Source organism: Crinia signifera, chromosome 19 (genome assembly GCF_055691185.1).
Source record: "Crinia signifera chromosome 19, ASM5569118v1, whole genome shotgun sequence".
Taxonomy (NCBI): Eukaryota; Metazoa; Chordata; class Amphibia; order Anura; family Myobatrachidae; genus Crinia; species Crinia signifera.
The window spans coordinates 43,053,952-43,067,710 of record NC_139226.1 but is presented as its reverse complement, the minus strand read 5'-3'; the positions used below and the strand labels follow the sequence as shown (position 1 = coordinate 43,067,710).

Sequence of the window (13,759 nt, the reverse complement as noted above, 5' to 3'; positions counted from 1 at the left end):
CCAGCCCAGCCTGGCTCAGCATAGCAGGTGGACATTGTTGCCACAGGGGTTAATCCTTTATATATGTCAACATCAAACATGGGAGGCCCCAGGAGGATGCAGGCATATATAGAGAGCCGGACGGGCTGTTATTTGATGATCTGTGACCCCCAGTGTCTGGAGCCTATTGGGTGAGAGCCCTTCAGAGTTAACGCTGATGGATAGATCTGTGGATGGAAGCTGAGGCACTCTGAGCGCCGCTCCACATATGAAGCATCTGTAAGCGCCAGGAGGTGGATGGCGGGAGGCAATGAAGCACTTGGCGGGCAGCTGCAAGAGGTGGAGAGGGTTGTGGTCAGGGGGAGGCAGTCAGCAGCGGACAAGTCATGCAGTCACATTGTGCCAGGTGTGACGCTCCATGCGGTTGCACGGCTTGTCCACCTGTAGAAACGGCCCTGCATGTTCCCTGTAATTGACTATTGTAGTGTTGTAAAAAATTGGCTGTAGTTCAAATCGCACCTAGCGTACAGCTGGCTTGCCTACCCTCCCGGAATTGCCTGGAGCGCCCCGAAAATCGGGTCCGCCTCCCGGCCTCCTGGGAAAGTGGGCAAGTCTCCCGGCTTTTGTTCACAGTCCCCGCTCCCCCCATGCCCAATGGATTAATTAGCGCAAATTGCGGGTCCATGGTGAGGGGGCAGGGCTTAAATGACGCGATCGCAGCCCATGAATCACTGAGTTTTTCCGACATGGGGGGGGGGGGGCAGAGTGATGTCAGCCTTGCCCCCGCTCCCTGAAGGGTTGCCTCTCCGGGCTTCCCCCGGAGAGGTGAAAGTAAAAGTAGGCAAGTATGGCGTACAGTCCAAAGTGTATAGCAAAAATTGTATGACTCAAGTCGCACCTGGCACACATCTTACCATGTTTGGGCACTTGAAATGGGTATGGGTCATAGAGTCAACAAAAGGAAGGTCGACATGCATTAGGTAAACCACTTAATTTCGACATGCATCAAGGTCAACATGTCTGAAGGTTGACATAAGGTTAGGTCGACACAAGCATTATGTCAACATGGGGAAGGTCGGCAGTCAAAAAGTCGACATGAGTTTTCACTTTTTTTTGTCCCGAATGTCGACACAGTCAACATGGACACTGTAATGTTGCATTGTGTCTCTTTGCATGGCTCGCTGTGCTTGCTATGCTTCAGGCACACTATTTTATTCTCCCATTATGCTCTAGTGGATGGTAGGGCATGAAATATCTCTTAGCGGCACATGTAGGCTAAAAAAAACCCCTGAAAAACCCCATGTCGACCTTTTGACATGGAACTGGCAGATAGGAAAATAGAGAGCACCTGAAATCTATTTATACAGCCGCAGGAGTATCCCAGAGGCCTATTATTGGTGGCTGTTGGATGTCTCAAGCTTCATGTGCTGGTCAGCTGCAGGAGGGCTTAGTGGGGGACAAGACTCTAGTAGAAATGGTACAACTAGTAAAACATATTCAGGACACAACACATGTCATCTGTGACTCCTTTAAGGAGATTGGCACTATTAATGACAGAACTTCTATGATGGCGGTGTCTGCACGCAGAGCCCTATGGCTTAGACAATGGTCTTCTGATAATGACTCAGAGTGTGGAAGCTCTTCTCTTTGCTGGGGAATGGCTTCTTTGAGCTGAATTAGACACCTGGATCTCTAAGGCTATGGCTGGAAAGTTGATCTTCCTCCCGTCCGCAGCTGACCAGGCATTCGTATCTGGAACCTTCTCTTCAGTCCTTTTGAACATCCTAGGTTCAGGGGAAGGGCCAGGGGAGCATCCAATGCTGTCAGGAGCATCAGAGGGAAGCCATGTAAGCCTGCCACCTCTGCTCAACAGGACCAGTGCAGTGGCTCTGCCTCTTCATTGGCAGGGGAACTCGAGGTGGGGGCCCACTTAAGGTTTTTCACTCCGGTTTGGCAAGTCTCTTGTCAGGATTCCTAGGTCAAGAACCTAGTCTCCCAGGGATAAAGACTAGAGTTTGTACAAATTCCTCCAAGAAGATTTTTCAAAACAAGCGTCCCGGTTCCTCGGTATACAAGAACATTATTTCGAAACACTTTTCAGAAGTTTACAAAAGCACAGGTTGTTATACCAGTCCCTCCTCTATGCAGGGGGCAGGGGTTTTACTCAAGCCTGTTCATGGTACCAAAATCAGACAGTTCGGTGAGGCCTATTTTGAACTTCAAATTCCTGAACCCCTACTTATGGTTATTCAAATTCAAAATGGAATCCAGAGCTGTAATCTTGGGCTTACAAGAAGGAGAGTTCCTTGTGTCTAGATATAAAGGACATGTGCCTTCACATCCTAATTTGGCCACCTCACCAAGCATACCTCAGGTTTGCCCTGGGGGAAGAACACTACCAATTTTAAGCGTTGCCGTTCAGCTTATCAACAGCACCGAGGGTTTTCACCAAAGTAATGGCGGAGATAATCCAAGGGTTCAACATAATCCCCAACCTGGATGACCTGTTAATAAAAGCCTTGTCCAGCGAACAACTGCTGGACAGCATCCGTCGTAACACTCAGTTGCTCAGATGCTATGGGTGGTTTCTCAACCTGCAAAGACTACAGTTTTTGGGAATGGTAGTAAACACTCTAATTCAGAAGGTCTTCCTTCCAGAGGACAAGACAAGGGCTCTTCAGGACATGGTCCAGGAAGTTCTGAGGTTGCAAAGGGTATTGGTGCATCTTTGCATACATCTCTTGGGGAAAATGGTAGACTCATTCAAGGAAGTTCAGTACATCAGGTTTCACACCAAAACTTCCCAACTCAACATCCTTAAGAAGGGGTCAGGTTCAAATTCACTGGTTACAAGTTCACAGGCTGTCACTGCTATGGTGGTTGCAGACCCATGACCTATTGGAGAGTTGGAGGTTCGGAATTCAGAAATGAATCCTCCTCACGACGGAGGCAAGTATGAGGGGTTGGGGGGCTGTAACTCAGGGATCCCAGTTCCAGGGCAAGTGATAGACACACAAGTCATCTATCCCGATCAATATATTGGAGCGTTGTATATACAATATACAATGCCCTGATTCAAGTGGAAAGTCTAACTCGAAATCAGCCCATCCAGGTCCAGTTGGACAATGCCACGACGGTGGCTTATGTCAACCGACAGGGCTGAACGAAGAGCAGGGCCTGTATGAAAGAAGTGTCCAAGCTTTGAAGATGTGCAGAAAGGCATGTGTTGGTGATTTTGGCTGTGTTCATCCCAGGTGTGGAGAACTGGGAGGCAGATTATCTGAGCCGCATTGCTCTACACCTGGGGGAGTGGGGTTTACACCCACATGTCATCTCGCCTCAACAAGAAGCTTCCACTGTACTGTTCCAGGACCCAAGATCCTCAGGCATCAGATGACCACAGTCGATTAAGACCCATTAAAGTGGGGTTATCCTATTGGGCTGCTACTGGGCTGGGAAGGAATACCTTTGTCAAGTTTTACCATTTTTACACCCTAGCCATTGAGAATACCCAGTTTGAACGGGAGGTGCTGCAGTCATCTTCCCACATTCGTAACAGTTCTGGAAGCTTTGGGACATCCCGATTGTAATAAGATACCCCAGTATCCCTTATGGATGCCAGAGAAAAAGGGATTTTAATTATCTACCAGTACTGTACATCCTTTTCTCTTAGTCCATAAGGAATACTCGTTACCATAGGCGAATCTAGAATTATGGTAATGGGTGGTCCCAGATCTAGACACAACAGCAGGGGGACCTTTGCGCGGCGTAGCCGCGCATCAAAAAGGGGGCATGGCCTCATGGGAAGAAGGCGTGGCATCACAAAAAGGGGTGTGGTATTACACTTTAGACCATACACAGTAATGCCCATTACACATTTTAGCAAACTCCGTAAAACCCATTACACATAAAGCCACACGCCGTAATGCCAATTACACATAAGGCCACACACCATAATGCCCATTACACATTGTGCCACACATCATGATGCCCATTACATACTATATAACAAACTGTAATGCCCATTACATATTTGCCACAGAAGTGCTGCTTACCTAAGTGCTCATTGCTAGGGGCTCTTGCTTGATGGCACCATAGTACCCATTACACATGATGCCGCACACCATAGTACCCATTACACATGATGCCGCACACCATAGTACCCATTACACATGATGCCGTACACCATAGTACCCATTACACATGATGCTTCACACCATAGTACCCATTACACATGATGCCACGCACCATAGTACCCATTACACATGATGCTGCACACATAATGTCCCTTACACATGATGCTGCACACATAATGCCGCTTACACATGATGCTGCACACCGTAATGCCCCTTACACATTAAGCCACACATTATGCGTAATGCCCCCACATACCACCACTTGTAGCGTCCCTTAAGCAATGCCCCCAACAGTGCCACTTACTGTAAATTTTTATATGAGCCTTCGCTGCTGCTGCAGGGAGAGATGGAGAGCGGTGCAGCTGCTTCTATGGGGAGAGGAGCAGAGCGCAGCGCAGAGCACGCTCCCACTCCCCTCCTGGTGTCCCCTCTAGCCGAGTGGACATTTGAAATATTGTGCGTGTTGTTGTTGTGCGTGACGTCGGGGGAGCACGCTGGGCGCCGGCACCACATGATTATAGGGGGGGCGGGCTGAGGTGAAAGCGGGGAGAAGAATTGGAGCAGAAGCTTCGTGGGTGACAGTCATTGACAGCTGGGCAGAGAGCAGGGGGCTGCCCGGCTGTATTCAGAGCACTGTAGGTCACAGCTGTTTGAAATAATACCCCTTTCACAACAGAAAATGCAGGGATTTACCCGGGAATATGGTTCCAGGACCATGCAGGGACATTCCCACGCTGACCCCCTAGTCCCTGCATTTTCTGGAGTGAGGGGGAGAGACAACCACTCCCCTCTCCCTACCCCCCCTTTAACCAACCAGCTATATCTTCGGAACCAACTGACCCATTTACATGAGACCAGTATCATATTGAAGAACTTTTGAGTTGGCTTCGAATGATTTTGGTCCCGTGAAACTGGGCTGGTTGGTTCCAGAGAAATCTGCCCTCAAAGAACATAAACAGTCATGAAATTACATTTAAGAAATGAAAAAAAAAAACGGTTTAACCTCAATATCCCTGGAACCAATTAACCCATATGGATCCAGCCTGGTATCAGATTGAAGCCCCAGAGATTTGGGTTCAACTGAGATCAACCTCGAGCTTCAGTGATGCCAAAAGGGGAACTGGCAGCCGTTGAACTGGGTGGGGGTCGGAATTAGCGGGTCCCATGTCATCCTATAGGGAAAACGTTCCAGCTTTGCCTGGCCGTATCTCCGGTTCCCAGGGGCTAGAGACACAGGGCTGGGCTCGTTGGAAAGCCCCATCCCTCAGCTACAAAATGGGCTAATGGGTGGTCCTGTGCACCCCCGGACCACCCCCCAGATTCGCCTATGCTCGTTACCCACCTCGGTGGTTCGTTGACTGCAGGTGTTATTTACTTGTTGTTCTCCCTCTTATGAGGTTGTTGTTGTATCAGCTGTTGCTATCTGTTTGACCAGCCATTGTTGATATGCTTTGTTTGGGGGTGTTGGTTTTCTAGTGTTACCACTCATATCTGTGTGTTCCTCCTCTCGTGTATGTTTTCCTCCTTCATGCACAGTTTTCCTAAGCTGAGCTGCGGGTGGGAGCATTGAGGGGAGGAGCCAGTACACCCAATTGAATACATTTTTTTGGTACTTGTTTCCTAGCACGGCCACCCCGATTTCCATCGGGGAGGTCGTGTCGGAAAAATTGCGTCGGTCGCATCGCATGCGATTTGGTCGCATGCAATGCGACCGACGCGACCGACCCGATTTTTTAATTGAATCAAATGTGAATAGGGTCCCTGGGACCCAATTTTACATTGGATTCAATGTAAAATATTCCCTAGACCCCCAATTTTACACCGTAAACCCCACCCCACGATTGACGCCAACCCGAAGCGTGGCGAGCGCAGCGAGCCCGCGAGGGGCGGTGGTGCGCGTCCTCCGACCTTTTCATTCCCCTACTATTCACGTCGGCGTGGAGTTGAGAATATAAAGTGTGGCGAGCGCAGCAAGCCACCGATCCCGAAGCGTGGCGAGCGTAGCGAGCCCCGCGAGGGGACGCGTATAACTTCACAGGTATATGCGTCCCCTTGCGGGGCATGCTGCGCTCGCCACGCTTCGGGCTTGGTGGCTCGCTGCGCTCGCCACACTTTATATTCTCAACTGATAGTAGGGGAATGAAAAGGTCGGAGGACGCGCACCGCCGCCCCTCGCGGGATCGCTGCGCTCGCCACGCTTCGGGTTCACGTCAATTGTGGGGTGATGACGGGGCCATATATAATGTGAAATGGGTCATATTGGCCCATTTCAAATTTTTTACTATGTGAGATGGACTTAATCAAGTCCATCTCATCTTGTGCCATTATAATGGCACAAGACCGACGCGATGCTCGCAATTTCAATGTTAAAAAATATTTTAACATTCAAGCCTATGGCAAAATCGGGGGCATCGCATCGGTCGCGTCGGGACCAATGTTAATGGTCCCGACCGACGCGATGCCCGCGATTTTTCCTTTGCCGGCAAAATGGACCTGATTTCAAAGGAAATCGGGTCCATCGCGGGCATCGTGTACCTTAACTTAAAGGTACACGATGCCAGCGATTGTGGCCGTGCTAGGAAACAAGTACCGTTTTTTTAAAGGGGAATTGCCTCCTTTAGACCCTGTCTATACCCCATTGTACTAAGCTACCCCAGTATCCCTTATGGACTAAAAGAAAACTATTTACTAGTAGGTAATTAAAATCCCATTTTATTTTCCATTAAAACACGTCTAAAGTTTAAAATGACATATGTGGCCACACAACATAGCTGACGCAACTAGTGTGCCCGTAAATGAGACGCGCACATGCGTACGCATTCCATTTATACCTACAGGCAAAGCTGTATAAAATATTCTAGGCAGATAACTGTATATGGATCATTGTTAAGACTTTCATTATTTATTTTCACACTATTAGATATATAATACTACTTTTTTAACATACAGATGCAGCAATCTTTTTTTTTATTTTCATTATTCTAACTTTGTATTGGTTTTGGAATTGGCACCATGTGATAATAATAACAACAATTCCTGATTGCAGATTAGAAACTATGACGATAGATGATTTTGTATTCTACATCCAGTGATTGTCTCTATGAATGGTGTTTGCGCCTATAAATCAATCAGGCTTACAAAACATCATTACTGTACATTATACAGTAACTTCATAGTGATTACGTTAGATATTTGCCAGACAGAGTTTACAGAGCAGCAAGCTTGATTATTAAGACATTAACTACAGGTATTTCTACTGTGCCAACGTGACTGCAATGTACGCCGCTTTTTCCAGAGAATTATAATCATTCACATCAGTACTTGCACCAGTGGAGCTTGCAATCAATACTGTACACACTAGCCAGAAGCCTACTATTCTTGTAGTATGTCTTTAGAGTGTCGAAAGAAATGAGATTGCCAGGAGGAAAACCACACAAACATGGAGAGAACATACAAACTTCAGTCAGAGGGTGACCCCGGTTGCTGTGAAACAACACTGCTAACCCATTAAACCTGAAACATCACAAGAGGTGTTATTTTACCCTACAGCAACTAATAATAATACATGGAAAAGAATAATAAAAAAAACAACCTCAAAGCACATTTGCTTGACATGAAGGCAGGAAAATGTTATATAAAAGGGTTTATAAACCAAATCAAACAATCCATTTTTATAACACGGACCATTTCAAACCCGTATGTTTGGGTCCGACTACGCCCCTGTGTTTGATGGTGAGGGGCCTGCGCTTGGAGAAAATGGCTTCGCCGAGTTTCACACTCGCCGAGCTGTTAGCCGTTAGTGTGCAGGGGGTGCCAACAGGGTAACGGGCAGTATTTTATGGGCTTCCTCATAAAAACACTGGGCATTGCTCTGTACACAGTGCCGGATTGTCCACAGGGCGACAGGGGAGGTCGCCCCGGAGCCCCCACACATCAGGGGCTCCCACACCGGCACTGCTGCTGCGGTGGCGGATAGGTGGAAGGCTGGGTGGGGCGGGAAGGGGATCCGGGCAGCAAGGATTCGTAAAGCAGCGCAGCGGGGTCCAGGCTGTGCTTGGGATGCAGGCGGGTCTTAGCGGCGGATTGGAAGTCAGCAGCGGGGTCAATGCGGCAGATGGGAACTAGTAGCGCCTCTGTCCGGGGAGGGGGGCAGATGCTAGATGCTATTGATGGGATTCGGATGGGGGGGGGGGCAGATTTTTGGCAGTGCGCCGTGCGGCGTTTACCTGTTATCTAGCCTCAAGGTCTGAATCAGTCCAACACTTTTAAAAAATACCATTCATTTATTCATTTTTTATTTCTTTAGTTTAAAAGGATTGATTTACATTTTTAATTATATTTGCTTATGTAAAATTAAAATTAACATTTTACATTATTCCGATCTTCCGTTGTAAACTTAATAGTATTTTACTGTGTATAGTCTGTTGAATTGACAGCAATGATTTCTTATCTACAGTATATTGCAAAGTGAACAACAGTTCCTACCAAATCTCTAAGGATGGTTCAGGGTATTATACGAGAAGCAATGGAAAATTCTGTTTTTTAGGAGCAAGGAGAGATTTCTAATGCAGAAAAGTCCAGCAAAAGTGTACCACAAGCAATAACTGAACTGGGAACACTGTAGAAATGAGGGCAGACTGGGAAATCTTAAGGGGAAGGAACAACACGTATTATGTAAGGGAGACAGAACGAGAGAGGGAGAGTGAAATAAACATATTCAAAAAGAAAAAAGGGGAGGGTAACAGCGACTGGAAGGTACAGAGCAGGCAGACAGCAAGGAAAAGGGAACGGAATGGGAAAGGAGGAGCGAAAGAAAGAAAATCAAACAGGAAGGTTTATTCCAAGAGCTACGGAATTCTTCCAGGCACCGTGATAGTGTGAGGTGATCATTTAGGGTATATAAAGCCAGCAGGATAGTTTGTTTTTTTGTTTCTCAGTACATTGGACTCTGTTAAGGTTTTCTCATTCTTGGAAACTAGCAGATTTTTCATATTTTTTCCCCGCTTTCCAACCTGAGTTTGTGTTGATGGGGATATAGCTATCTTCCAGCATTCGGGAGATGAAGGGATAACCGGCAGCAGAATGCCAGAATTCATTTGGAGATCTGTGTTAATCCTTCAGGCAAGCAGTGCTATATACACGGCAGGTAAGTACAGTGATAGCATGCTGGCCACTAAGGTGTCCTTCATTATTAATATTTGATGCACTCTATGAACAGCCATCGTTAAGTCATCCTTTAACGATTGCTGCGCTGGAGAAGCACAATGATTATGTAGTGTGTATTGTGTTGGTGGGTTCTTGTATAGATCTGTTTCGTTCTGTCTAACAGAAGTAGATAAAGCACAGAGCACCTGGAGTTTAACTTTCATATTTAAGATGGAAAGGCAGATGCATGTAGCAATTCCACCTCTGTAATGGGAAACTATGGAAATGTTTGGCAATACAAGAGATTTGTATCAGGGCAACATTGCTGTTCACAAAGATGACTGGTAAAGGGATAGATAGATAGAGAGAGAGAGAGAGAGAGAGAGATACAGAGCCTTAACTCTGGGAGGCAATAGAGTTATCTGCCACTGGGCTCTTGCTCCCAAGGGGGCACCTCTCCTCCCCTGCAAGTTTGAATCAGTTAATTGAAAGCCATTGTTATAGCACCCCCACGTTTCAAGTTCCCTATAGATTAATAACTACAGTCCAGAGCAATACAGCTGTCTCGTTTCGTAGTAAAGTCCAATAGAGTGCCCTTCTCAGTGACACCAACAGGTATCCCCCAAAGCATCTCTAACCACATACAATAACGAATTAGTGTGAGCTGGGTGGTTTCTCTCCCATTATAGAACAAGATGCTCAAAAAAAAAAAGCACTCCACAGCTAAATTGGAATCCTGAAATCACTGAAAGTTCAATGGAAAGTGCATGAGTCCTTTCTGTCAGTCAGTCAGTGGTACTTGACAAATTCTTGGGTAAAGTCATTGTGATCAGATGAAAGGCTGTACGGTTGGTGTAATGGTTAGCGTTACTGCCTCACAGCACTGAGTTTATGGGTTCCCTTCCCACCATGGCCCTAACTGTGTGGAGTTTGTATATTCTCCCCGTACTTGCGTGGGTTTCCTCCGGGTACTCCGGTTTCCTCCCACAATCCAAAAATATACTGGTAGGCTAATTGGCTCCTAAGAAAAATTAACCCTAGAATATCTGTGTGTGCGTGTACATGTGGTAGGGAATATAGATTGTAAGCTCCCCTGGGGCAGGGACTGATGTGAATGTTCAACTATTCTCTGTAAAGCACTGCGGAATATGTGTGCGCTATATAAGAAACTCTTAATAAAAAAAATTTTATGATAAATTTTGCATCCAAAATATAGGTTATAAAAACAACAATTATGTTTATTTATTGTATAATACGGTTCTGCAATGCATCCAGTAAAATGTACGTGGGCACAATACCCAGCTTCAAATACCCAGTGCACATTTAAAAGTTAAAGGACTTATTTAAATAGCAGATAGGTTTCCATGGAGTGTACAATACAGAGGGGAACTGATTATCACATCCAGTGCTGCAGCACAATGATTACTTGGACCAGTAATTAAGCATTCCTGTGTCACCTTCCTCTTCCATTTCACATGCCATTGCAATAGCGAAGTTCTTTTTGGTTTAGGGACATCAGAGGAGTACTGAGCTGTAGGTTCTACATGTGCTAACTTTATTCTAAAGGGTTAAAATGCATGCAAGAGATGGGAATGAGGGTGGAACTCTAGAGAGTCCAATTCACATATGAGCTTCCTATGTAACTCATGCCTATACAGTAGGTAATGGATGGAGAATATTACATCCAAAGTTCCTACAGTATTTAACCCTTTGAGTGCCAAGAGAATTTGTCAAAATAGGTGTGAAAATTGCCAAGCACACATTCATCATAGTGTCCTGTAAGGTTTACCTTATATAGGAAATATAGGGGGAAATTTAATAGGATGAGAGATTCAGAAAGTGAGAGATTTGGTAAAAAATCTCCAATTTAAAAAAAAAAAAAAATTTTAAGCGGCAATAATTGACACTGCAATACGGTATACCACTTTGATATTGAAGTGTAAACGATTGCCGCTTTAAAAAAAATTGGAGATTTCTTACCAAATCTCTCACTTTCTGAATCTCTCACCCTATTACATTTCACCCATAATTTGTTTATACACAACGCGACGCCGGCATTTCTAGCAGATATTTTGCACATCTCTCAAAGAGATGTTGGTATTCAAAGGGTTAAAAGTGGTTCCCAGACTCGGTTCCTAAGCTCAGTGTGCTCTCGTAATTAATTGTACTAACTAATAATCGAGTGTTCCAGAATACTTATTGGGAGCAGCGTTCCATTCAACCTGCATTTACTGCAATTTAGTTTTATGTGATACGGTTCCAATTGAATTCATCTTTATTGGACCCTAAGGGGGAAATTTACTAAGATAGGAGTTCTATTTATGGGATGTTGCTATGGACAACCAATCAGAATCTACTTTTTATTTAGCACCTTCTAGAAGATAATAGTATCTGATTGGTTGCCGATAGCAACATCCCATGGGAAATAGAACTCCCAACATAGTAACTGTCCCCCCTAACAGTCTAGAGTTCTAAGCATGCTCCGCCAACCAGCGACCATTAGGGGGCTGAAAATGGGAGCGCGTGCCCAGCGATTTATCGCCGGTGCACACTCCAATAGCTTGCAATATGGTCGCTCAGCGACCATATTGCCAGCGATTTTTGCCCGTGTGTACGCACCTTAAGGCTATAAATGTTTTAGCACAGTTGGCTTAATTAGCACAGAAGCTCATTCAGTTTGATAACACCATCTGTGCTCAGCTGTGGATGTAGTAAAACCTGTGTTGTTAGGGCGCCTTGAAGAGCAAATTGTGGAACCACTGTTCTATAACAAGCCTGATGTGTTCCTCTCAGTTCCTCAAACTTGTAGGTCACCTACTGTAATTCCTATGATAAGCTTACTGATGTAGCTATGCTCGTTTCACTCCCAAGCGTCTTCTCCATGGCAAAAATGGCATGGCACGTGTACCCACAAATATGACACAAATGCGCATATGCACAGCCATAGGAATGAATGGGAGGCATATTAAAGGCTCCTATACACTTATGCGACTTCTCAGAGGATTTAGGATCTCCCTTGAATGCCCCAGCAGCAAGTGATAGGATCACATACGATACATCGGTGTACTAATTTTGAGTAAGACACATCGTATGCAATCCTAGCCAAGGCAGCTGGAGGCTGCCGGATCCAATAAATTTAAAGTGCAGCGCTTGTGATCTAGGGCTCCGATCTGTTGTGCACGGAACCACACATCAGTTTGGAATCGGAGGTAAAACACATGCGATTTGACACTTTTCATCCGATTTCTCAGCCCAATGCGTCAGAATCAATTGAAAAAGGCCCAAATAGCCCTAGTGTATGTCCAGCTTGGCGTACTAAGTCGCACCCACAGCACATGTGCCCATGTGGCTGTGTCCTGGGTAAGATGAGCTGTAGATTATTCCAGTTGTCTTTCTCTGCAGCTATATATATATATATATAGGTACTTGTTTCCTATCTGGGCGCCCAGGTTTTCTACGTACGGCACCGTACTGAAATCGGATCGCATCGCATCGTATACATACACGATATTGAACGATGCGATGCGATGCGATGCGATGCGATCCGATTTCCCATAGGAAACAATGTTAAATGGCTCAATGTAGCCAAATTATCATAGGAACAATAGTAAATGGGCCAAAAACACCCCTGAACATTGAAATGTCCCCCCAAAAGTAGTTGACGCCACCCCGCCATCAACGTGAACCCGAAGCGTGGCGAGCGCAGCGAGCCCGCGAGGGGCGGCGGTACGCGTCCTCCGACCTTTTCATGCCCTACTATCCACTAGGGCGTGGAGTGAGAATAGAATAGTGTGGCGAGCGCAGCGAGCCACCGAGCCCGAAGCGTGGCGAGCGCAGCGAGCCCCGCGAGGGGACGCGGATACCTTCACAGTTATACGCGTCCCCTCGCGGGCTTCCCAGGTGTCCATGGCGACGCGGACACCTGGGAAGCCCGCAAAGGGACGCGTTTACCTGTGAAGGTATCCGCGTCCCCTCGCGGGGCTCGCTGCGCTCGCCACGCTTCGGGCTCGGTGGCTCGCTGCGCTCGCCACACTATTCTATTCTCACTCCACGCCCTAGTGGATAGTAGGGCATGAAAAGGTCGGAGGACGCGTACCGCCGCCCCTCGCGGGCTCGCTGCGCTCGCCACGCTTCGGGTTCACGTTGATGGTGGGGTGGCGTCAACTACTTTTGGGGGGACATTTCAATGTTCAGGGGTGTTTTTGGCCCATTTACTATTGTTCCTATGATAATTTGGCTAAATTGAGCCATTTAACATTGTTTCCTATGGGAAATCGAATCGGATCGCATCGCATCGCATCGCATCGTTCAATATCGTGTATGTGTACGATGCGATGCGATCAGATTTCACTACGGAGAATAGCATGGTGCTCAATTAACTTAGTGGGCGCCCAGATAGGAAACAAGTACCAATATATATATATATATATATATATATATATATATATATATATATATATGTTCTAATTTTCATTTAGAAAAAATATAATACTTATATT

At 46.1% G+C, this 13,759-nt stretch overlaps 1 protein-coding gene across 1 annotated transcript in view; it reads left to right on the top strand.

Annotated features, from left to right (window-relative positions):
- Positions 1–8,760: 8,760 nt before the first annotated feature.
- Positions 8,761–13,759, top strand: part of LOC146042459 (carbonic anhydrase-related protein 10-like) — a 276,357-nt gene continuing 271,358 nt past the window's right edge. The window contains exon 1 of the mRNA XM_083162452.1: positions 8,761–9,261. Within this exon, the coding sequence (XP_083018578.1) occupies positions 9,198–9,261 (64 nt within the window). The 5' untranslated portion in view covers positions 8,761–9,197. The remainder of the gene's footprint in view (positions 9,262–13,759) is intronic.